We start from the raw sequence: 26,286 nt of genomic DNA on the forward strand, positions 1-26,286 counted from the left end.
AAAAAAAAAAAAAAAAAAGAGAGAAATACTCTGTCCTCTATGCATGGTAGACATAAGGAAGATTCATGTGCAGGAAAAGAAGGAGAATGGATGTTGTCAAATAGACAATGACAATACACCAATTAATGCAGAAAAACAAATGAACATAGAAAAAAATAAAGAGTTCAGGTTTCCCCAGAGCTTTTTAAGATAGAACCATTTTAAAGTCAGATAATTACACATATTTAAGTTTAGACTGATTTTTCAAAACTATACTTAGAGAGTTTTGTTTTGTATAGTAAACATTTAAGCACAATGCTGGAGAAGCTCTACCTGTAGTTTGGGGCTGAAAAGGAGAGTGACTTGCTGTGGGGAAACCTCCAAAATTACTCGAACCACTAGACTGTCCAAATGCATCAAAGTTTGCAAAATCTGCATTTGCAGAATTCTGAGCTGTAAATGGTAAGGAACAACATATGTTAATGAATATGAAAACTATAAATGAAAATACGTGACAAATGAGCTTAAGAATTGTATGATAAGTTCTATATATCAAAACTCACTTAATAGAGAATTTGCTTAGAAATCAGATTTTAAATCCTACCAGCATTTAACCCAATTACAAGTAATTTACGAAGGAGTAACCAGGGATTTCCAAAAACACTTTGTGCAATGACAAATCTGGACATAATACTCTGTATATGACAGAAAAGTGACTCTATTAACAAAGAAAACTATTTCAGAGTACTGAGTTACAGTAAAGCAGACAAAGATGTAGAAAATATTCTGGAAAATTCACTGAGTACAAATGGTAATCAACTATGTGAATGTGAATAACAACTGAAATATTTAAAATGATACAAAGATGGTTTAATTAATAAATAAAACTTTTTAAGTTTATAAATGTGTCACCATGGTCATATACAAAAATTTAAAAAAGGACAGGATCACCAAATAAATTAAAGATATTCACATTCTATTAGAAGCCTGCAATTTTAAACTTATTAAAATTTAAGAAACAATGTACTAGTATAGAAATTACAGCATATAATTCAGAGCCCCAAATATTAATTGAATACCTATTAAATATGGTAAAACAGGACTTTGTAGTACTTGTATCCATTTTTACTTCTAGGTACTGATCTATTCACTATCTTCAACAATCGATTACAAATGTTGCAGAATGAAATTTTGAAAAACACAACTTTGGAAATTAAACACTAATAAATTCAGTATTAGAAAAATTACTATCTGGACACTCAAGCATTCTATGCATAAAGAAATCCAAGCTAAGGAGAATGTAACACAATGGTAAAACTGACTCTCAATTAATCGTATTTCAAAAAGTACAAAGGAGTCAACTTAGTATGAAACTTAAGATCCCAAATTAATGAGCCTGAGTCTTGCTAATAGCTGTCATTCCTCAATGAGAAACAAATATTCCTGAGACCGGAAGACAAAGAGAGAGATCATAGGATGCAAACTAGCAGCGCTCAGCAAATTTATCTGACAGATACGCTTTGTTACATCTATACAGTATTTTACATTGTTTCCCATCAATTCCCAACATTTAAAGAGGGCATTTCACAATAAACAAAAAGACTTCCAGCTTCTCTTATTAAAAAAAAAAAAAAAATCAATATATCTCATAATCCTAAATCCCTATATCCATGTGGTAACAGATTAGATCATCTCCTTTAAAAAGGGCACCACTGTTCCTTAAATAGAGCATTATACTACTCATTTGTGTTACCTGAGTTGCAAGGCAGTTGGGTTTAGATCCTACAGTACAGAGTGTGACAAAAATCAATTACAGTTTACAGTGCACAGGTTTTGTGATGATTGATGTTTATCATCAGGCAAAATAACTACTAAATTCAGCAGGCGAATTTTATTTCTAGTTTCATTCATATTTCTGTAAAGGATGACTTTTCTGAACCCCACACAGCAACATAAATACTATACCCCAGCCTGAATGCTCACATAAAGAGTAAAGACTTCTGGCTTTTAAGTCACTGAACTTTCTACAAAAGAACAAGTTTTCCTACAAAACAGTGCTAACCAACCAGACTGGCATATTTGAATAATTGTCATTTGCCATTAAAGGTTCTGTCAGTCATAGCAAACTGTTCAGGATAACATTCTCATTTAGTATTTTTGAAAAATTAACAAGAATATCAGGATGAGAACTTGGCAATCAATAACTTTATTTGTGAACCTTATATGAAAAAATAAAGATTCTGAATGCTTGGAAAGGCTCTGGAAAAAATTATTTCAGTTAAACCACGACCTAGTTTTTATACCTAGAGACTACTCCAAGGCAAAATGTCAAAAGATGGTATCAACTGTATAGAAGGAAAAATAAATGAGTAATTCAGTAGTTTCTTCTTGTAATAGGTATATACATTTTATTCACCTGTAATCAAACCAAAACTCAAATAACGAAAAAAAAAAGTAATTTGAGCAGTCATTTTTAAGTAAGAACTTTAGACTAAAAAAACAACTCCTCTTATGCAACCTGACTTACAGCTAGCCTACGTGGCTATTACCTTCTTTCTTCACAAAACAGTTAAGATCAACCACTTTCTATCAATCTGATCAAAATAGAAGTTTCTTTTCCTTTACTGCATTTCTACAATTAAATGATGGTGATTGTTTTCAAAGTGCATTTTAAGGGAGTTGTTGAAAGTAATAGTGCAACCATGGTACAAGTTAGTCTGAAGAGTTGCAGTGATTTATCTAACCATTTTTGGCTAACAGAGCTACAAAGAAAAATTCAACATTACCTATGAAAGTCACAAATTGCATTTAAAGAGAGAGAAACAATGGGAACAAGAAATAAGTTGCAAATTTACAAAAGAATTTGGTACTTAGTAATTTCACATTATATTTCAATAATCCTAAAACAAAGATTATACCAGAAGATATTCATAAATTATACAAGGTTTACTCTTCGTTGGTTTTCCCCTCAACTCTTTTTACCAGCATTCAAAAGCAAGAGGTGGGAAAAGAGAGTTGGGGTTCTTATCTGGTCAGAAGGGAAATGGATTTCTGAAAGAGGTTCTCCAGGTTTTCTGGGATTTTGCAGCTCAGTTAATACAGAAGAAGGAAAATCTACCACAACCTCAACAACTTAAGCAAAAGAAAATCACAATTTCTTATCCTCCTCAGTATAACTTTTCCTGAAAAAAGAAATCCATGTCATCCTAAGACTCCTTTTTAAAGCAACTACACACGAGACATATAAAAATTATACCACAATTTCCTTCTAAATCATGTCCTTAGAAAATGTTTTTATTAATATTTAAAACAAAAGGTTCCCTTATTGCTTGCTAGAAAGAAATGTGGCTGGAGAGAAGTTTTTCTACAATTTGTCAAACTATACCAAACAGAACATTTTGGGTATGATTACATATAATATGCTTTATGTCATCACTATCCGAAAAGTCAGGTCATCAAATTGAAAAAGAAAAACCATCACAATCTCACAGGTAAGTAAAAAAAGGCAAAATAAGTTCTAAAATACAAATAGAAAAACAGTTCTCTCAGCAATGGTTTCTGCTATGCTCATAAAATTGTGAAATACATCTTTTAGAAAAATAGTCTTGAATTTTTCTTGTCCATAATTGAACCTATAGAAAATAATATAAAGCAAAGTTTCAAATTATCAAAATAAAACTACAAAATGACTAAATTCCTAAATTAATGTTCTACATTTGGTTTGATACTTATGTAATCACTCAAAATGCAAACGGGTAAACTTTCCATGGTATCAACAACACAGCTTACTGGCATCCAAAATAGATTCCATACACATTTCCAACACAAATACTATGTATGCTTTTACACTGTTAAAGCATAAAGCAGCAACTATAAAGAGTCAAGAAATTACCAAGCTGTTGGGAAATGAATCTAAACCATTTGGGGAATCTTAACTAAGATCAAAAGATTAAAACAGCATAAAAACTTGCTATAAACTATGATCGTTTTTCTGAAATGCACGATAGGTAAACACACATAAGTGTGTATGTGTCTACATATGTACATATATATGTAAAAGGTGTGTAAAAGAGAGAATATTTTTTGTACCTTTTAGATGCCAACCAGTTAAATGCATCATCTCATTTGAACCTTGCCACTTAACAAAGACAATTTATAGAATAAAAAATTTAGAAATGTTAGGTGATTTGCCCAAAGTTACATAGATAATAAGCAAGAAAGCCAGCATTTGAACCCAGGTTGTCCCAACTCCAAAGCCCAGGTTCTTTTTAATACATTATGCCACTTCCCTCTCAGACTATTGCTACCACAATTAAGGAGAGACACAAGTGACCGAATCTACACTTCAATAATCAATTTTTAAATATTACCTAGGTACCTCTGTGAGGTTTGCATATTTGTTAACAAAATAAAACTCCATAAATCCCAATTTCTGGTGATGTGCATTAAACTTTTTGTAACAAATATGTTAAATCTCAGAATAAGGAGGGAAGAAAAGGCCACTCAAAGACCACAAGTGTTCTATCAAAAAAGTATCTTTAGGGCTGGGCACGGTGGCTCACGTCTGTAATCCCAGCACTTTAGGAGGCTGAGGCAAGCGGATCACCTGAGGTCAGGGGTTCAAGACCAGCCTGGTCAACATGGTGAAACCCCGTCTCTCTACTAAAAACACAAAAATCATCCAGGCGTGGTGGCAGGCACGTGTGGTCCCACTTACTCAGGAGGCTGAGGCAGGAGAATTGCCTGAACCCAGGAAGCAGAGGTTGCAGTGAGCCAAGATCATGCTAGTGCACTCCAGTGTGGGCAAGAGTGTGAGACTCCATCTTAAAAAAAAGCACTTTGGGAGGCTGAGGTGGGAGGATCACTTAAGGTCAGGAGTTCCAAACCAGCCTGGCCAACATGGTGAAGCCCCATCTCTACTAAAAGTACAAAACTGGTGGGTGCTATGGTGCATGTTTGTAATCCCAGATACTTGGGAGGCTGAGGTGGGAGAATCCTTTGAACCCAGGAGACAAAGGTTGCAGTGAGATCTCACCACTGCACTCCAGCCTGGGCGAGAGAGCGAGGTTATATACATTATACCCTTTCCCCATTTTTCCACGAAAACAGGTCATGCCAACAACTGACAGAAACATTCTCAACAAAAAATGTTTACTGATATTCAAAGTGTGATAAAGAAGTAATGTTTCTTGGTGCTTTATATACATTCCCCAGCAAAAGTTGTTGAGAAAAAACACTTACCTGCATGACTGTTGAAATGTGCAAAGTTAGCAAAATTGGCTGTAGCTGTTGACTGAGGAGCTGGAGCAGCAAAGATGTCTGAGCCAAGATCACTTAACAGGTCAAACTGCTTCTTCTCCTGCTGCTGCCCTTGAGAACGACCTACAACTGGGGACTATAAACCACATATTAACTATAAAGATATTCCAGTCAGATCTGCAAAATCTTTATACAAAACTATCTCTAAACTTAAAACACACTTATACATAAGAAGTTACAGTATACTGAGTTAACCTTTCTCATTTTTCACTCAAACCTTTTGTGAAAACAGAGAAATTTATCCAAATGTTCTAGTATGTGTTATCAATAAGGATTCAATCTGTATTATTATGCTTCTGAACCATTCTTGTATAGGATAGAGGCTGCAATACTATACAGGAACAGATGTGTCACAGCCCCACACAACTATAATAAAGTACAAATTTTAGGCAGCAACTTATGAAAAGATTCCATTTTGTTCATTTCTAAGAATAAGGTATAATGCAAAGCCCCCTGTATTTTAATGATCAAAATGCTTCACAATCACACGTGGGAAAACTGCACTCCTAAAGAAATCCCTTTCTAGAAAAGTGTATCGCAGAGACTTTATGTTTTAACTCTGATAGTCACCACAGATTCATGTTTTACTAGCTGCATAATAAATGATACATACACACACACACACACACACACACACACACGTATATATAGTTATAGCAACATTCCTGTAGAATTCACCTTTACAAAGCTGCAGAGAATTCAAAGAAACTCATATTAGCAACAGCAAGAAAAACAAACAAATACATTTCACCCACTTAACCTACAATTTCTTAATGTATAATAAACCACTGGAACATAATGCTACTGGCATACAAGGTTATGCTGCTGTCTTAAAGAATTCTCAAATTCTTGATACTCAAGCCTCCTTAAGTTGAACTCCCTACAAAGATTCAAAGACTACTCACCTGACTAGGGGTGCCCTTATTTAAGTGCAGTGTTGGGGCAGAATCCCCTAAAAGAGATTTCAGTGGTTTGACCTCAGGTGTGCTGCTTGTGCTACTGGCAGAGGACCCTGAAATAGATGCATGAACTGATGCCACGACTTTGGCCTGTTCTGGTGGGACATACCTAAAATATGTAAAAAACCAGTTAACTAAGAAAAATGTAGGTAATTCTATAACCAAAAAATGATAAGTTTAATTCTAACTTTGTACGAGACTGTTTCACCATTACTCGTATCTGAAATTCCTCTCACACTGATACCTATTTTTTTAAAAAGAAACAATAGCTTAACACAACACCCATTAAATAACTGAAATACTCAGAAAAAGACTAACCACAAAACTCGTTTCAATTACTTATTTATAGCTTTTCTAAGACATTAAGTACAATACAAGAAATAACTGCTTTTAACAGAAGACCTATAATTAATCATCGCAATAAATAGTTAATAGTATAATTTAAAAAATTATCTTAGATCATAAATAACTTTAAGACAGATGAGGTAGGAAAACACTGGTAATATTACAGTTAGAGAAACACTGGTAATATTACAGTTAACAGCCTAAAATATAAAGGCTTAGAATAAGATCATCCCATTTTAAATGAACAAAAGAAGCAATTCACAGAAAGAGACATAGAAATACACTTTCAACTTAACAAAAATGCAAATTAAGGCTTTATTCACCTATGAGCTAAGTGTGGACTTCACAAATTTTGTTTTGCTACCTACTAAAATAAATAAATAAGTGTGCTTTGTGCACCAGAAGTATCACTTCCAGAAACTTATTCTTAAGAATTGCTAAGTCTATAGATACATGTACACATGGATGTTAACCACAGTCCTCTCTTTATCATTTCAAAAAAACTGGGAAACCAAACGTCTGTCAAGAGAAAAATATTTAAAGGGATTATGCTAAAAATCACTGTAATACAATACTCATAGCTACTCTGCTTTGACGTGGAAAGCTAAAACTTCACAGTTCTTGCAGATTTAATTCCAGTCATGTAAATACATGATTTATGTGAGGAGGCACGTCAAGAAAGAGGCAGCAAGGATGTAATAATGTTCAAACATCAGCAATGCTGACTTCTAGGTGTGGGATTATGTGAGAGCTTTTGCTCTTTGTAATTCTGGGTTTTGTCCTACCCTCCTTTTTATTCTTCATATGAAGTAGGTGAGGAAAGAAGGAAAACCATGTTTAAGAGCACCTGTTCCAGAAACAGAGTTCAAATCCCAGCTCTACCACTAAATGGCTGTGAAACATTGGGTAAACTATCAATACTTCAACTCTTTGTGCTTTCATTTTCTCACTGATAAAATGGAGAGACAGAGTTGCTGTGAGGTTTAAATAAGTTAACATTTGTAAAGCACTGAGAACACATTCCTAGTATAGGTATTTGTTAACTACATAAGTGTTGTCACCAAACTACATAGTAGTCACAAACAATGCAACTGCTTTTTTTTTAAGTAAATGGGAGAGACAAGGGATATGAGAATGAATACAAGAACTTATACTTTCCCATAATTTAGCATACTACTGATATAGCCAAGTCTTATCGAAGGATAAAATCAGCTGATAGTTATTGGTTCAAGACTGAGCTGACACAGTAAAGAAACTAATCTTGTTTAACACAGAAAGTGCTTTTGAGAACTGATCAAAAAAACAATTTCAAAATCCCTTTGGATAACAACAGCATCACTGTTTTAAGTACAGTTACAGTGAGTATTTTTAGGGAGACAGCATCTGGATAGTGCTTATTCCATGTTAGAAACCAATTTCACTGCTCTCTAGCTATATGTTACAGGTGTGCAGGAGTCTGCAATAAAAACATACAGGTTCTGGGCCTCTTAATGATGGTTACCTGTCCCACCACGTAAAGTCTGTATTTGTATTACTCTTATTATCCTGTTTCTCAGGGAAGAAAAAAAAACACATAAATTATAATTATTTGAGGTTTCCAGGTACTTGGGTTATAGTTTGAATGAATAATACATCACTGTTATAAATGTGGGGGTAAGGATCTATGATTTTAATTCTACCAACTGTTATTGACACTCATATTTCTCCCGATAGCTAGAGCTGATCATAAGCTAATCCCTAACCAAACTCACTTTCTGAATTGGTAAAAGTAACACAGCTGAAAAAACAAAACTAGGTTAGGGCTATGCAAGGAGAACAGTCTTTCCTATAGGATGGAATGTCTAGGAAATTCAGAACCAAAACTGTAAAGGGATAATTATACCTTTCATTTTAAAAGAATCATTTATGCTACCACATTTTTACTATCAACCCATCTTCTAATATTTTCTTCTTTTCTAAACTTATATTTTACTGGTGTATTTTAATCTATTTTCATACATGATATCTTCTGGTGTAGCTGAATATAGCCCTGACTAACCTTGCCTTGCAAAAAGTAGTCTATTTTAGGCCGGGCTCAGTGGATCACACCTGTAATCCCAGCACTTTGGGAGGCTGAGGTGGGCGGATCACCTGAGGTCAGGAGTTTAAGAGCAGCCTGGCCAACAAGGCAAAATCCCATCTCTCATATCTACTAGAAATATAAAAAATTAGCCAGGCGTGGTGGTGGGTGCCTATAATCTTGGATACTTGGGAAGCTGAGGCATGAGAATCACTTGAACCCGGGAGGCGGAGGTTGCAGTGAGCAGAGATCGTGCCACTACACTCCAGTCTGGGCAACAAGAGCAAAACTCAGTCTCCAAAAAAAAAAGTAGTCCATTTTGGAAAGCAGTAAGAATACAAATTTTGATAGAGCATGCAAGTCAGAGCCAATGTGCTCCTGAATGAAGGTAAAGACCTCTGCTGTAAACCACGTCAAATGTTCTCTCAGGATCAAAACAGGCTCTGAACATATTCTCTGGGTTGAAATACAGTTTCTCAGGCAAACAAGAGGCCCGTTACTCCCCGACTATCTACCTCCTATTTTGACTCTCTGCCCCATCTTCTTCACCTCCCAAGATGAAATATCCGTTATTCAATACTATTAAAGAAACAACCAAAAGAGTAAAGAGTCTTAGTAACTATACTTAAATTGTGCTCATATAGCTGAAAATGAAGAGCCCTGAGTAGATGAACACTAGCTTTATGTATATAGTCCCTATTCTACTGTAAGGGGCTTACTAGCTATATGAACAACCTGTTGGAATTAATTTTTAAAACTTAACATCCGATATATTTAGTTAGAGAAATATAAATACTCCCTTCTTAACCAGGAAGTAAACTGATTTCTTAGGTAGAAAGAAAAAAATACTTTGAGTGAAGACTACAACAGACAATTAGGTAGATGGATTACAACACCAGAACTTCAGCACAGTGCCTAGTACATTGAAGATGCTACTCAATAAATTTAAAAAAAGATATGACTCAATAAATACTTGCTAAATTAATGATTTTTAAGAATGGAGACTTTGCAGGAAAAAATACATTTAAAGAAGCTAACTAAGATAGGGAATGAGTAGAAGAAAGAATGCCTAACTTTCCTGGTAATTATTATAAAAAAAAGGCTGCTGCCAGGCACAAGATGAGTTAAGATAAAGTAGAAGTAAAGGTTTTTGGAAACCAAACCAACAAAAAGCCAAGAGATAATGAATTATATACTTATCTAGTTCTCAGTGTCTATGTCTTTTATCCTTCATTGTATCAGACTAACCTTATCCAGTGATTTGGGGAGGCTTTATTCTACATATAAACTATTCACTCACCATCTTTTCTTTTCATATTTTTCTTGTAGAAACTCTTTCACTTTTTGTGGATCCCTGAAGTCTGGAATTGCTGAAGATCTATCATCAAACAATCCTAGCCAAATCTGTTTACAGACCTTTGGAAAGAATTAAAGATATATATATATGTTAAATTCAACATCTTCCCTTAATAACATTTTAAGGGGAAATAATGATTCTTTCAGGAAGTTAATCTACATAATAATTTTAATAATATGCATTCAGTGAGGATACTAATAATCAGAAATAAAGAAACTAAATTTATTTTTAATATGTTGCAGTATGTAGTAAATTTTTAGCAACAGAATCATTTAAAAAGGGAAATGAACGGTGAGATGGGATTTGAGAAGACCTGGGGCCTTTTTGGTCTTGGTGGAAACATAAGCCTTACCATTAGCAAAGTCTTGTAACCTGTATAAACCTCAGTTCTCTTACTCACAAAACAAAGGAACTGAAACAGTAACAATTTTACGGGCCTTTTCAACAAGTCTAAAAAAACCAAAAGGAACACACAAAAATACTAGAATCATAAACAATTTACTATAAAACTGTAACAATAAACACAAATATAAGGCAGATACACTATTAGCTTTACAGTTGTCTCCTATGACTTTTTTGTCCAATAGCTTAAAAATGAGAATCTGAGATATTTAACTTTCAGAAAAACCAAAAGAGAAATGAAATAAAATAGCACAAAAAGAACTATAAAGAGAAAAATTTATAAAGTAGACTTCATCAAAAAGTTATTCTTCAAAAGAACTTAAAAAATAAAAAAACAAGACTCCAACTGATAAAAATATTTGCAAAATGTTTAAGAAATTGAAACTGGAATATATAAAGAACTCCTACAATCCAATTATAAAAGACAGATAAACCAACACTTGTTTGGGGTTTCTTCTGGTTTGTTTTTGAGAAAAGGTCTGGCTCTATTGCCCAGGTTGGAGTACAGTGGTGTAATCTCAGCTTATTTGTAACCTCCGCCTCCTATGCTCAAACCATCCTCCCATCTTAGCCACCTTAAGTAAGCTGGGCAGCACCACATGTGACTAATTGTATTTTTTGTAGAGACAGGGTTTCACCATGTTGCCCAGGCTGGTCTCAAAACTCAGAGCTCAAGCAATTCGCCCACCTCAGCCTCCCAAAGTGCTAGGATTACAGGCGTGAGCTACCACGCCCAGCCAACACTTGTTTAAAGAGGGGGCAAATGATCTGAACAGACACTTCACCAAAGATATAAGCAGCCCACTGTCATCAGTCGTATAAAATGCAAATTAAAACAATATTGAGGCCAGGTGCAGTGCCTCACGCCTGTAATCCCATAACTCTGGGAGGATCAAGGGGGGGGATCACCTGAGGTCAGGAGTTCAGGACTAGCCTGGCCAAAATGGTGAAATCCCCTCTCCACTAAAAATATTTTAAAAATTAGCTAGGCATAGTGGCGCACACCTGTAATCCCAGCTACTCGCAGGCTGAGTACGGAGAATCGCTCGAGCCCAGGAGGCAGGGGTTGCAGTGAGTCAAGATCATGTCATTGCACTCCAGCTTGGGCAACAAAAGTAAAACTCCATCTTAAAAAAAAAAAAAAAAGACACTGAGACTCCCAAGATAGACATGCATAGATACCACTAGAAAAGCTAAAAACAAAGTTGTGACCACACAATGTGCTGGTAACAATGCAGAGCGGCGGGAACTCTTTAAAATATAAAATGGTATAACATTTGGCAGTTTCTTAAGAGTTAAACGTAGACCTGGCATACGACTTAGCCATTCTACTTCTAGGTATGTATCCAAGAAAAATAAAAGCACTTGTCCACACTCAGACTGTACATAAATATTTACAGCAGCTTTGATAATAACCCCAAACTGGAAATAACCCAATTGTCCATAAACAAACAAATAAAAAAATGGCAGAAAATCCACAGAAGCATATTATTCAGCAATTAAAAGGAGTAAACCATTAATACGGGAAACATGAATAAACCTCAAGATTATATGCACTCCCCTCCACACCAAAACATATATACAACATATTTCCATTCATTTAAATCTTGAATATAAACCGGTCTACAGCAAGGAAAAGCAGACCAGTGGATTCATTACAAAGGGTTGCACAATGAAAATGGATGCTCTCTTGCTCTTATGGTAGTGGTTTTATGGTATATAGATATGTCAAAACTCATCAAACTGTATACTTTATGGACACGTTATCAATTTAAATATGTACAAGTTATCAGTTGTTCCTCAGCAAAGTTATCGAAAACAAATCCACAAGTTTCCAAAATTATATTATTTTAAAGAATAAGCAATTACAACACTATGAAAAGAACACAGTATCTGGTTTCAAAAACGCTGACAAATATTTAAGACATGAGCCAAGGAAAAGCATACTTCTCAATCTTACTTGCTCACGGAATTGGCTATGGGAGACATAAGAGAAAGGACAGGAAAAAGGACTTTCCCTTCTCCTCTCCTACCATGTCCCCAAACATGTTTCAAAATATTTCTTGCGGTTCCTTCCTACTTCAGGCTCAGTACAGATACTATAAAGTCATTTTGGAAGTGACAGTTGACACGAGTGAGGACTAGAGTAAGGCATAATCCATTATGAAGACATTTCAGTGTCAAAGCCTGAGAAGTACAGACATCCAGGAACAGTAGTGCAACTTACTTGCACAAACCTTAAAGAAAACCAGCTTGTCCAATTAATTTTTAGCCACTTAAAAAGAACTACATGGGACTCTCCTCAGGCAGAAACCTAACTAATGATTCTCGCAAACTGTAATTCTTTAAGATTTTTAAAGATCTGTCAATTACGTTCAGAAAGGGAGGACTGCAAGTTTTTAATTCTTCTATTTTAAAACTTCCCAAATGAGAAAACAAGAGACGTGGTATTTGCCCAAGGCCATGGAATTACTTGACAGAATTACTTCAAGACACTTTAGTCTCTACTTTCTAACACTTCTGCCATATACAACTTTTAAAACTAAAATCAGTAAATGAATAATAAATAATAAAAGTACAAATAAATAAAATGAAGCCGATAGGCTAAGGGCAGACAGATCATAGAGGTGCCATCTTAGCACTCATAATGGTAACGCAAAGCAAAGATGGAGTGCTTGATGGTAAACTATTTGAGGTAAGCAGATTGTAGGATTTCCTCTAAACTGCATACTAACTGCTGTGGTTCTGCGCCTGCTCTCTGAAAGGTCACACTGCCAGAGAAAGTCATTAAAAATAGCTGCTTGGGTCTTCTACGAATTCAAAATATCTCACTGACAAAGTTCCTCAAAGTTATTCATCAGCTTTAATTTCCTATTATATTGTCCCACAGCAGCTATTTCCTATATTTATAGCTCAAAATCCTAACCATTCTCAACACTCTTGGCAGTTGAATTCTTCCTCAAGTGAAATGACTCCCAATATGTGATTCCCAATTCCTTAAATCAGCAAGCAACATCAGTGTCACCTAAGAACTTGTTGGAAATGCATATTTTCAGGAGCCACCCAAGACCTGTGAAATCAGTCCCTCTAGGTGGAACCAAGCAATCTGTTTCATCAAGTCTTCCAGGTTATAGTAAAATAGGCTAAAGTTTGAACCAATGCTTCAGTAACATCTAGGCCAGCAGATGGAAACTTACTTCCTACCTGTAACTTTTCATCTTTCCTTGCCTGTATCAGAACATCAGAGACAGAGGGAAAGAGAGATTCGAAATATATACAGCTTTCAGCATTTCTCAAATTTAGCCAGTAAATCTATTATGGGGCAAGATTCATTTAACAAAGCCAGTGTTTCAGTGGCCCATCTGGGAAAATATTAGTCTCTAGCTCCTTATGACCTACTCACATTTTAGTCCCTGAAAGGTCACCTTCTGCTCGCAACACTCTACTAACATTACTATTTCAGGCATCTAGATTTGCTGACAAAGTCTCTTTTCTGCTTGTTTTGTTATTTTAGTAAAACCAATACCACCAACTGAAAAAAGGGGTTTCAAGATTAGAAAAAAAGGGTGAGAATGAATTGACTAAGAAGCACTGAAGACTTGGGGCCATGAATATTTAAAGTGAAACTAGGTTTATTTGGCTATTTAGGTAAAAGTAGGTAGAATATCGGTTTCATTGGGCAGAACATGACAGAGGTTAGAAAAAGGTGACTGTATTAACAGACCATGGAACCTAAGCTAAGAAAAATAAAGACATCATGAGGAAGACAGATAACAACATTTAGTGAAATGAAGGAATGGAAGTCCTGATGATTGTCCCAAAATTGTTGGCTCCAGTATTGGAGTAAGCTGGAAAGAGAATCAGTGGTGGTCAGAGAACTGGATGCTTGAAACTGAAATCTGGGAGTTGATACAGTTATCAATAAATAAAAGGTTTAAAGTAGTATGAAGGATCACTGGAGGTCACGGAATTCTGGAGGCCATGGAGCTATCTGTGTGGATACTGGCCATGCCAAAATGATTCACACTAGTGGAAATAAAAACAGTATTTAAAATGAATGAGGGGGCTGAGCACGATGGCTCATGCCTATATTCCCAGCACTGTGGGAGGCCACATCGGAGGGACTGCTTGAGCCCAGGAGTTCAAGACCAGTCTGGGCAGCATGGCAAAACTCAGTCTCTACAAAAAATACAAAAATTCGCTGAGCGTGGTGGTGAATGTGTAGTCCCAGCTACTCGGGAGGGTGAGGTGAGAGAATCACCTGAGCCTGGAAAATAGAGGTTGCAGCGAGCCTTGATCATACCACTCTACTCCATCCTGGGTGTCAGAATGAGACCTTGTTTCTAAATACATACTGTACATACATATATATATACTGAATGAGGGAGTCTGACTGGTACAATTGCAACAAGAAGATGCAGCCACTGATAAAATCTATTGACATGAAAAGTAGGGGCAAGGCACTATAAACAGCACTGAAGAGCAAGAATGACACTTAAAAACAAGGAATTATACAGAACAATGCAATTAGTTTTGATGGTCTCTTTTGGGGGAGCTAAATAATCGGCTCTAATTATAGAATAATGTGGTGGTGATGGTAGTTAATAAGCTTAGACTAGGGAATCAGACTGCATAAGTCTGAATTCTAACTCTCTTTGCTATTTGACTTGAGCAAGTTAATTTTTCTTTATCTGTAAAATACAAATAATAGAACCTATTTCATAGGGAGGTTTAATGAGTTAAATAAATATATGTTTGGTAACAAGAACAGGTATATAAACTTTAGTATTAGTTTGGTCAGGCGCAGTGGCTCATGCCTATAATCCCAGCACTTTGGGAGGTCAAGAGTTCGAGACCAGCCTGGCCGACATGGTAAAACCCCATCACTAAGAACACACACAAAAAATTAGCCAAGTGTGGTGGTATGCACCTGTAATCCCAGCTACTCAGGAGGCTGAGGCAGAACAATTGCCTGAATACGGGAGGTGGCAACTGCAGTGAGCCAAGATCATGCTGCAGCCTGGGTGAAAGAGCAAGACTGCCTCAAAAAAATATCGTATTAGTTATATTACTTTTGGGCCTGGTCTCTTAAGTGGTCTGCAGTGATGGGCTATGGAGTGACAAGATAAGCAATGACTGGGAAGGGTGGTCTTACCAGGAAAAGAGAGGAAACTGAAGATCTCCCTTCTTTCCTGCTGCAGACACAATCAAAGTGGTCTTGACAGAGCAATCTCTCTCCTTGACTTCTAGCACTTCGTAGCTCTCACAGGAAACTCATTCCAAACTGCCTAGTAGAATCACGAAGCGTGTGTCTCATTTACTTTTGGATTCCCCATACTGCTTTAAACAATGGGCTGTGCCATATTAAGTGTTCAATAAACTGATAATACTCAAAGCCAGATCTTACGGAAGAACTGAAAATCACACCAGACAACAGAATAAACTCATAAAATTGTTAATTTTTCCCTTGATAGTGCTAATCCACTCTAGAATTGAAATCATAATAGCCACTGACAGAATCTAAAATACTTTAAAGCATATTTTGTCAGTCAGTTACTATAGAAACAGGCGGCACAGTCAATTTGGATAATTTGAAGGAAGTTTAATAAGGAGACTGTTACAAAGCACAATTGAGTTGTTAAGGAAATCACAAGTGACAGTGTTCTATCCCAGGGTTAGTAACAGCAGGGCCTACCCCTACCCATTGGCAGTAAAGCAGGGGAGGAAAGAGAAACATCAGCAGAATCTTAAAACAAAGAGGGCTGCCTGATAGGAACTGCAAACTTCAATGGAAGGATGCAGCCAGGCTACAGAAATCCCACAGGAAGAAGTCAGGAAACTAAAAATCCTAACCTCTTTCTCCTCCTTTCCTTCAATCTGCTGAAAATGTTCCCCGCCAGCTGAACCCAACCAGAAACCAGGGATAAGAAGCCCAACTATATATCCAGACACACCAGCTGCTTGGAGCCAGAGCAAGGAAAAGACTAGAGTCAGAAGTGCAGATAACAGCTATCCAACACAGCAGCCAAATCATGATAATAAATATATACAGGGCAAGCAATTTAACAAACTCAGTTATGAATACCAAAAACAGGAAACCATCATACCGTTCCCAATTACTCATATATAAAAGGAAAGCTAAGAAACAGTGTTATATCAGTAATCCTTGAGAGTGACAGCAAATTGGAGGGGAAACTTGTTGAAATGGATATTCACCTTTATTTGGACAAAACCTTACTTTCACAAAAAGGATAAAAAGAATAAACCACATGACATGACTCTGCTTGTAACCTCTGCATAGAAAGATCTAAGAATAAGGAAAGGACAGAGGATCTGGAATTTAAAGAATCTTTTTTCACTAAGCCAATCTACATACATCTAACTAGATTTCAGACTTTCTTTTTTGTCCTTTCTTTACTTAGTAGAGATGGAGTAATCCCCTAGGTAATCCTGCCTCCTTTCGTATGTAAGATATAATCACAGCACTTAATAATACTGCCCATAATACACAGGAACAAAAGAATAGTTTAAAAATTAAAAATCTGATGAACAAGCAACCAATATCCACTTTTCAGAGGTAGACAGGAAAACTGAACAAAAATAAACATTACCAAACAGAAAATACCATTAGAAGCTCTCTAGACAGGTATCGTGGACCTATACAAAATTATATCACCAACATATTATTTTGCCCTAAAAGGAAGAAATGAGGAAGAAAAAGTCCATCCTCAGAAAAATACCTCAAATACATGCCATGACTCAAGTAAAGTACTGGAAAAACAAGCGCATTATTAACATTTCCTACACCGATCCAGCCTACATTAATATGACTATAGTATTTCCAGACCACCAGCTGATTAGTTATTTCTCAGTGACACATATCTGAACAATACATAAACTGAAAGATGCCTGCAGAAACAAACAAAAACACTATCTGCATGTGCTTTATACAAGAGAAACTGAAAGTTTTGCATTTACATACATTTTTTAAGAAACTTTACAATACATTCTATCATAACATTTGGTTTTATAAAATATGCTAGCAAGAATTAGAACTTATGCAAATGAGTAACTAAAAATAGGCACACACAAGCTGTATGTGCAGATCTCTGAGACACAGTACCTTTGAGAAGCAGCCATATAAATGGACAGGTAAGGGAATATCAGACATACGAGATATCAAATCCGACTTATTTATTTTGTCCTAGGGTTTTTAAAAAAAATTAAGCACAAACTACCTTATAACAGCTTCCTTAACCTAAGAATCAAATTCTTCATCACAGCCCCTTAGGTTCAACAGCATGTGACCCCTGTTTACTCCTCCAAACTAATTTCTAAACTCTTCCAGCCCACTGGCCTCCACAGAAAGCCTTCCCTAACCACCAATCCAAAGAGGCATTTAACCCCGTACCAAATCTCAGATACACTCTCACAGTATTTTCTCAACCCTTATCTCATAATTTTTAAATGCAAATTGCATGAAGCAGGAACCTCCTCTTTGATTCAACACTATTTGTATGCTTGATACCTGACACACAGTAAGCACTTAATATCTGGTGCATGCGTGAATGCAACTTCCTTAACAGCCTTCAAATGTACGCACAACAGAAATTATCTTTTTTATTTTGTTTCACCTAAAATATACGTGCTGACCTAGAACATTTAGTTTCCCAACTTACTTGGTAGAAATAATAAATTCACTGATCCAAATTCTTATGTCATATATGGGCCAGGGATCAGAAAATTGGGCTAAATCTGGGGACTTTGTTTACAGATACTGTAATGTTTTCTTAGAACACAGTCACACCCACTTGCTTACCTATTTTCTAGTACTACTTTTGGCTACAACATTAGCATTAATTGTAACAAAGACCTTATGGAACCCACAAAGCCTAAAGTATTTATTATCTGACTCTCCATGGAAAAAGTCTGTCAACACCTAACATACCTGCAACAATGGACTATGCTATCATTCCAGCATCAGAAGACAAGAAACAATTTAAATACGATAATAAAAACCTGTTTTAGAGGCAGGTATTAGAATGCGCACAGGGATAACACAGAGATGGGAAAAAACTTTTCCCTGGAGGAAGAACTTCCCAAGAGCAAGGACTAAGAGCCAGTTTATTATACATACTGATTCACTTGATAATATAGGAGAAAAAGTACCAGAATAAGTTCTGGTGAAAGATGAATAGGTACTTAACACTTGTTTTCTAAATAACTACTAAGTACAAATAAATGCAAATGATAAAACATTTGGAAAGGGATTACAAAATCTCACAAAGGAAAAGACGGAAGCAAATGCTTAGAATACTAGAGAAAAATAAAATGCAATGTATAGTAAGAAAACTTACAAGTATCTGCATTGTAAAGAAGAGCAACAGCTCTAATTCAGACATCTAGTGTAAAGACTTAGTAAAAGGCAGCATACACAACTCAACATACCCATAACTTATTTCACTTCAAGTCTCTAACATCAGAACTGTGTTCCAGATAGGCTGAAAAGAATCAAAACCCAGCTATATTAGTTTGGATAAAAACAGATTTGCAGACAGCATACACCAAAGCACTCCACCAAAACAAAACGAATACTTCATGGGAACCAGAGATGCAAACAGGAAACTATCTGGGACCTGGGCAGTCTGAGTGTCTCTTAAGTCCCCTCTCAGCGAACCTCCTCCACCAACACACAGTTTATCATTTGCTTCTCATACTATGTCTTGTCCCCACTTTTGCTTATCTAAGTACAACTTTTTGTTTGTTTACTTGTTAGGCTGTACAGAGACTAACAAATCTATCTGAAAAATAAATCTATCTAACAAGTCTATTGAAAAATACAATTTTTCAGTTCAAATGACTCATTGTTTGAATACAGCCTCTGTGAACTTTAATTCAATTTCTGAAGAAACAAGACCTGATAAAAGTCACTAGCCCCAGGGTTAGGTGTCCATTTCTGGTACAATCAGGGGCATGGATGTGTATGTGCATGTGTGTGTGTGTGATGCTGTGTTTCACGGTTTTCCCAGGGCAATAAGCCTTTTCTTCTTTCAGCAAGGGGCATGAGTACAGTAATCACCCCTCCTTAGCCCCCCACCCCAACACACAGGTTATTTATGAATGTGCTTTGTAAATTACAAAGATCTTTATAAATTTAAGACTTATTATTAGTGAAGTCACAGTAGTTTCAAGAAAAATTATCATCTGCCCAACTTTTCCAAACTGAGATGACATAAGTAAATTACCCGGTATAGTATAGTGCCTGGCACAGAAAAATGGCTCTGCTTTTTAATTTTATTTACTGTGCCTTTCACGAGCTTCCTTGTTTTATCTAGTTAAATATATCAGTTTTTACTTTGTGACTTCCTCCATTGCTTTCAGTCTACAAAGTCCTTCTGCATTCAAATGTTAAATATGTAGCTGGGCTATTTGGCTGTATTTTCTACAGTAATCTCCTCTTTGTGTTTTACTGTTACCCACTCTCCCCCCATGTATATATCCTTAAACACTACAATTTAGTTTTGCTTGGTTTTCTATTTATAAAATATTTTAAGGAAAAGCTGATAGTAGAAACACATCACACATACCCTTCACCAGGTCTCCAATGCTCTATCACTCTCCTGAGAAAAATAAATTTTTAATGAATCATTTAAATTGGTGATGTAACAAGCCTTTTACCCCACATGTGTATTTCCTAAAAATAAGTACGTTCTTTTACATAACCATAGCACAATTACCAAAATCAAAACATTCATATTTTATATTATCTAATGTAAAGATCAGTCAGTAATCTTAATGGCCTTTATAACAAAAGAAAAGGTTTTCCTTGTCTAGAATCCATTAACTGTCTTGTCTCTTTTAATCTGGAACATTCCTTACTTCCCCTCCACCACCCCCTTTTTTTTTTTTAAACAAGAGTTTTGCTCTCATTGCCCAGGCTAGAGAGCAATGGTGTGATCGCAGCTCACCACAACCTCCACCTTCCAGATTCAAGCGATTCTCCTGCCTCAGCCTCCTGAGTAGCTGGGATTATAGGCATGCACCACCACACCCAGCTAATTCTGTACTTTTAGTAGAGAAAGGGTTTCTCCGTTTTGTTCAAGCTGGTCTCAAACTCCCAACCTCTGATGATCCACCCACCTTGGCCTCCTAAAGTGCTGAGATTACAGGTGTAAGCCATTCTTTACTCTTTCTGTCTTTCGTGACCATGACATCTTTGAAGAGTACAGACCAGCTATTTGGTAGTATGTTCCTTACTTTGGGCTTCCTCATGATTAAATTAACATTAGGTATTTTGGGGAAGATACCACATAAGTAATGTGTCCTTCCCAGTGTATCATATCAGAGATATACAAGGTCAATTTGTCCCAGTACTGGTGATATACTTGGATTACTTGGTTAAAATGTATCTTTCTCTCCATTTTAAAGTCACTGTTTTTCTCCATTGGGATTAATAAATATCTTGCAGGTACATCTTTTGAGACTATTTTCTACATGTTTTTGGCTTCCTTTAATGACTTAATGCTAAAATTTTTCTGAAATTTTGGTGAATGTTTCAGCTAACATTCTAATTAATTTTCCATTTACTGAATAACCAATTTCCACAATGAATGTTGAAATTCATTTGTTCTACAAGATCATTCATATTTATAATATATGTCATAAAGGTTATGGTATATCTCAGGATCTAATCCATAAATCTGTGCCTATCCTTGCACTAGTTTCAGGCTGTTGTAATTATTGCAAGTTTATATCACAAATTACTGTGTATAAAGAAGACAGAGATTACAAAAAGTAAATAATTTTACAAATTATTCCCAACTAGTTTTACTCTTTTGTCCTTCTGGATGAGGTTTAGAATTATTTCCCAAAAAGAAAAAAACAATCCCAACAGTGTTTACATTCCAATTGTTATAAACTTATTTTGTGAAGCCTCCTAAAGCAAAGCATTCTCACTCTCAAAGATATTATGAATCTGATAAGAAAGGTTGCTAAGAAGAAAAAATTAACCAATGGTGTGTTCCTGCCTCCCTCCCTCACACATAGACATACACACAGAATAAGCTTTAAATTTTTTACATTTCCCAGAATATACCTAGAGCAAACAAGGAGCTGAGCAAGGGAGTAGCAGAAGGGGGCTAGCTTGTTTGGTCATATAACCTTTAGAAATCATTGTTAAGAACATAACTTTACATTTTATTTTGTCTTGATATGAAGTAAGAATTGTCTGTGGATTATCTATGGTTTAAGGTATCATCAATACCAGTGGCCACCTCTAATGCAAACACTCATCCATTATTTAGTTCAACCTAGGATTCAATGATAGTGATCTATTTGTACTGACACTCTATTGTCTTGTTGTCCTGGTGACTGAAGGCATTCATTTGTGAGGCAATTGACTGAAGTTTGGAATGTAGTCACTGGCCAAGGAACAGAGAGAAACTAGCCCAAATTCAAAACAAGCCTCTGAAGTAAACCTCATTTGTACCACATTCTATGTAAATAAACCAAAAGGTGAGGAAGAAAAGTTTTCTTTCAGCATTTCTGAATACATGAGTGGGCTATCTCATTGAACAATGGGGAAAATTTGAGCATCAGTAAAAATAACTGAATTTCGGTTAAATACATCAAACAAATAAATTCATGGTAATTTTTAAAAACCTAACCAGTTGCTATTGGAAATGTTATGGAACTATTTTGAAAACAGTTCAATATTGAAGAATTATCTACTGCTATTTATAAATAGTTTTAATGTTCTTAAAGAAGAATGACAATAAAACTATTGCACCTTAACGTAAATAGCTTTTATTTATAAAAATAGCTATATTTTCAAAACAAACAAATTAGTGAAAAGTCACTGTTTTAATTTTTGTAAATTTCATAAATGCCTAGTTAAGTAGAAGTCAGCTGATTTCTCATCTGTTTCTGCATTTTTATGTTATGTAGCTTCTGGAAAACTGTATACCCATGAAAACAGGAGTAAAAAACAGCAAACTGAGTCTCGGCATTATTATTAAACGTTTTTTTTTTTACTTTAAACAACCTCTGAAAAGGTCTCAAGGATGCCCTACAAGTCCCAAACTGTACTCAGAAAACTACTGAGTTAGAATATCACCATTTTACAGTCTCTAATTAATAGATGTAGGCACTGAGCATTAGCTGCTAACAGGACCAAAAATCAAAACTTCTTAAAGTGATTCTTGATAAAAGAACACACCACACAACCTATGAAATAGTGGATCTTTCCCCTTCCTTAAATTAAGCCTGAATCTTAAGAAACTACTATAGCCAACCATCAGTTTATTGGTAACTGGGAGAACACTGACACTGCACGGATGGCATTGGCAAAATCCAGAAGGTGGGAAACTTACTGAACAAATGACTTGGTGAACAGAGAATAAGAATGAGTGACTGGAAAGGAAACTTAAAGGATAAAAAAACACTTAAAGGGCAAACACTTATAGATTCTTTCCAGTAATGGCAAAAAGACTCATATTAAAAATCCAACCCTCCAGCAGATAACAACTATAAACTCTGGACAAAGCTTATAAAGACGCTAAAGAGCAACCACAAATAAGCTGAAGAGGAAAGAAACAGCATTAGGTATGTGCTTTTTTTAATTTAAGGATCATCACTTCAAAACAGTCATGCAGGGTTGCTACAACTCAAACAGAAATACGCAAGTCTTAAAGCTTAAAGTACAAGAAGACAAGAGGTTCACCACAGCTACACCAACTGGGAAGTGAGGGGTAAATCCCCGAAGAGAGATGGCCAGAGAAATAAAATAGGTACCACGAAACGTGTGTTATCAACTTCTCCCAAATCTCTAGCTCACTCCTGACCATGTGTACATGGGGCTAACTTCAAACAGTTCAATTATGGAACTGAGCAAAGATTTCAGCTGGAACTCACCATGGGAGAAACAGAGTTTGCTAAAGTAAAAAGCAAAACAAACAAAACCAATAGTTTTTGAAGGAACAAAACAGAATCCAGAGGCACTACATATATAAAGAAACAGGAAATTATGACCCAAAATCAAAAGAAAAGTCACTCCGTACCAGATTCTGCAATGATAAAAATTTTTGAATAAGGAGACAACAACTTAAAATAGCTAGTATATCCATATTCAAGAACATATTATAGGCCGGGCATAGTGGCTCACATCTGTAACCCCCAGCACTTTGGGAGGCTGAGGTGAGTGGATAGCGAGGTCGGGAGTTCAAGACCAGCCTGGGCAAGATGGTGAAACCCTGTCTCTACTAAAAATACAAAAATTAGCTGAGCATGGTGGCAGGTGCCTGAAATCTCAGCTACTTAGGAGACTGAGGCAGGAGAATCGTTTGAACCCAGGAGGTGGGGACTGCAGTGAGCCAAGATGCCACCACTGCACTCCAGCCTGGGCAACAGAGCAAGACTCCATCTCAAAAAAATAAAAGTATTAAAGAAAACATGATAACAATAAATAAAAATCAATAAAATCTGAGCAGAGAAATGGAAACTCTAGAAAAAACTCTAGAAAAAAATGTAAATGTTAAAGATGGAAAAGATAATATCTAAAGTTAAAAATCAGAGCTCAGAAATAACAGAAGAGTTGGGGATAAGAGAGAAATTATCTGATCTGGAAAGTATACAAATAGAGGGAGAAAAATTAAGAGAATCTCTGGAAACTGCAGAACAGTATCAAAATGCCTACCAACCAAGCAATTGGAATCTCAGAAGGAGAGCTAAGACAGAATGAAGCAGAAAAAATACTTGAAGGGAAAATGTTGAAATTTTCTCAATTTGGTAAATGAAAAATGTATAGATTCAAAAAGATCAACCACCATAAGTAGGATAAATACATATACACAGACAAAGCATGGCCAGATACATCACAGTCACATGCTGAAAACAAAAATAAAGTGCTTCACAACAACCCATCACTATAATGAAAAAAAAAAAAAAAAAAATTAGCCAGGCATGGTGGTGAAAAAAAAAAAATGAGATAAAGTAAATTTCAAAAAACAACCAAACATAAAGACAAACATTACATAATGATAACATAATCAAGAAAACAATTATATACCAGCACCAATAATAAAGTTTCAAAATACATGCAGGAAAAAATGATTTATTATAGAAAAAAATATGAAAATCCACACCAGCTGTCTAATTGTTCTATCTGCAGTAGCTCAACTAGACAAGATCAATAAGGTGGATCCATAATATCTAAGTACCGCCATCAATCACAGAGCTATAACTGTCATTCATAGAACACTACACCCAACAGGCAGATATGGCCATTGTCCTATCGCTTTGAGCAGTCTCTGCCCAAGTCCAGAGTCTTGCTGTAGCTATCCAGGAAGCAGGTTCTGAGAGACAATGTAGCAAGATAGCCAAATTACGCTCTCTGCAGGCAGAGCAGCTGGTAAACCACTGCACTCACACCACCGGGGGAGGGGATGGGGGACCCTGCTCACCTGCCGTTAAGACCTCTTGACACTATGCTGCCATTAGATGGCATAAAGCAGGACAAGTTCTCCTATCAAAAGATAACTGCTCGCAGCCACTCCATCCTTGGAAAGAACCTAGCATCGCAGGCCAGAATGAGATTGTCCTTGGGAAAGTGATGGGAGTCATGTTGCAGTAGAAGACTGACCAAAAAGTATCACCCAAATCAACAAGAAGTTCTTGCAGGCATGGCCTTTGGCTACTACTATCCAAACCTTAAACATCATTACAAATTCCTCAAAATTCTATGGGGCCGGAAGGCCTGTTTATTTTCTTCTTACCAGCTCATAATGTACCCCATAACCAGAAGGCACACTCTGTTGCCACAACGAATGTCAGTTGCTGTCCTGACAAGCAGGCTTCTTGTTCTGCAGTAAGAACCCAGCATCTATTTTCAGGAGACTGAGTAGTAGCTGATGCCAGAGCAATGGAAAAGACACAGGTAAAGGACTACAACTCAGATGTGTACCAGGTAGCACTTATGCTGCCTGAGTGTCCCACAAGGCACTGGAAGTCACCTGAGCTGCTTTGTTTCTCAGAGACTTAAAGCTGGCAGGGGCCCCAGGTTAGACTCTCCATCCCCAGAATAACTACCCGGCCTGAGGCCCCCACTTTCTTAACACAAACCTTTGCCTGAATCTATGCCACATACCACTAATACAGGCCCATTCCAGTCCAATCTTTGCAGGTGTCACTGTGAACCATCTAGCTTCCTTTCTTTTTTTTTTTTTTTTTGAGACAGTCTCACTCTGTCACCCAGGCTACAGTACAGTGGTGCCATCTCAGCTCACTGCAACGTCTGCCTGCTGAGTTCAACTGATTCTTTTCCTCAGCCTCCAGAGTAGCTGGGATTACAGGCACAAGCCACCAAGCCCAGAAAATTTTTTTATTTTTAGTAGAGATGGGGTTTTGCCATGTTGCCCAAGCTAGTCTTGAACTCCTGGCCTCCAGTGATCCGCCTACCTCAGCCTCCCAAAGTGCTGGGATTACAGGCACGCGCCACAGCGCCTAGCAAAGCCTCCAAACCTTTATAAGCAGTACAAAGTTTTAAAGCCCATTTTAACCACTAATGTGTGGATCTTACCTGGATCCTCATTCAAACAGACCACTAAGAAAAAAAAGAAAAGATAGTTATGAACAACAGAAAACTTAAATGACCAGATGACTAGATTATTAATTGTTATAGGGACAAAAATAGCACTGTTGCTATACATATTTTAAAGTCCTTGACGTTCACGGATAACATGAGACTTGAAGGCCAGGCGTGGTAGCTCACGCCTGTAATCCAAGCACTTTGGAGGCCAAGGCGTGCAGATCACCTGAGGTCGGGAGTTCAAGAGCAGCCTGACCAACATGATGAAATCCCGTCTTAAAAA

General features: G+C 36.5%; 1 protein-coding gene across 11 annotated transcripts in view; it reads right to left on the bottom strand.

Annotated features, from left to right (window-relative positions):
* Window positions 1–26,286, bottom strand: part of AGFG1 (ArfGAP with FG repeats 1) — a 71,747-nt gene that overhangs the window by 22,689 nt on the left and 22,772 nt on the right. For 8 of the 11 annotated variants that reach the window (XM_017529092.2, XM_017529099.2, XM_017529098.2 and 5 more), the window contains exons 3-6: window positions 9,962–10,077; window positions 6,204–6,366; window positions 5,221–5,374; window positions 313–432 (exon numbers count right to left, since the gene is read on the bottom strand). In XM_017529092.2, coding sequence (XP_017384581.1) covers window positions 313–432; window positions 5,221–5,374; window positions 6,204–6,366; window positions 9,962–10,077 — 553 coding nt within the window. The remainder of the gene's footprint in view (window positions 1–312; window positions 433–5,220; window positions 5,375–6,203; window positions 6,367–9,961; window positions 10,078–26,286) is intronic. The other 3 variants (XM_017529103.2, XM_017529102.2, XM_037738744.1) reach the window with 1 other exon arrangement.

Source organism: Cebus imitator, unplaced genomic scaffold (assembly GCF_001604975.1).
Source record: "Cebus imitator isolate Cc_AM_T3 unplaced genomic scaffold, Cebus_imitator-1.0 Scaffold57, whole genome shotgun sequence".
Taxonomy (NCBI): Eukaryota; Metazoa; Chordata; class Mammalia; order Primates; family Cebidae; genus Cebus; species Cebus imitator.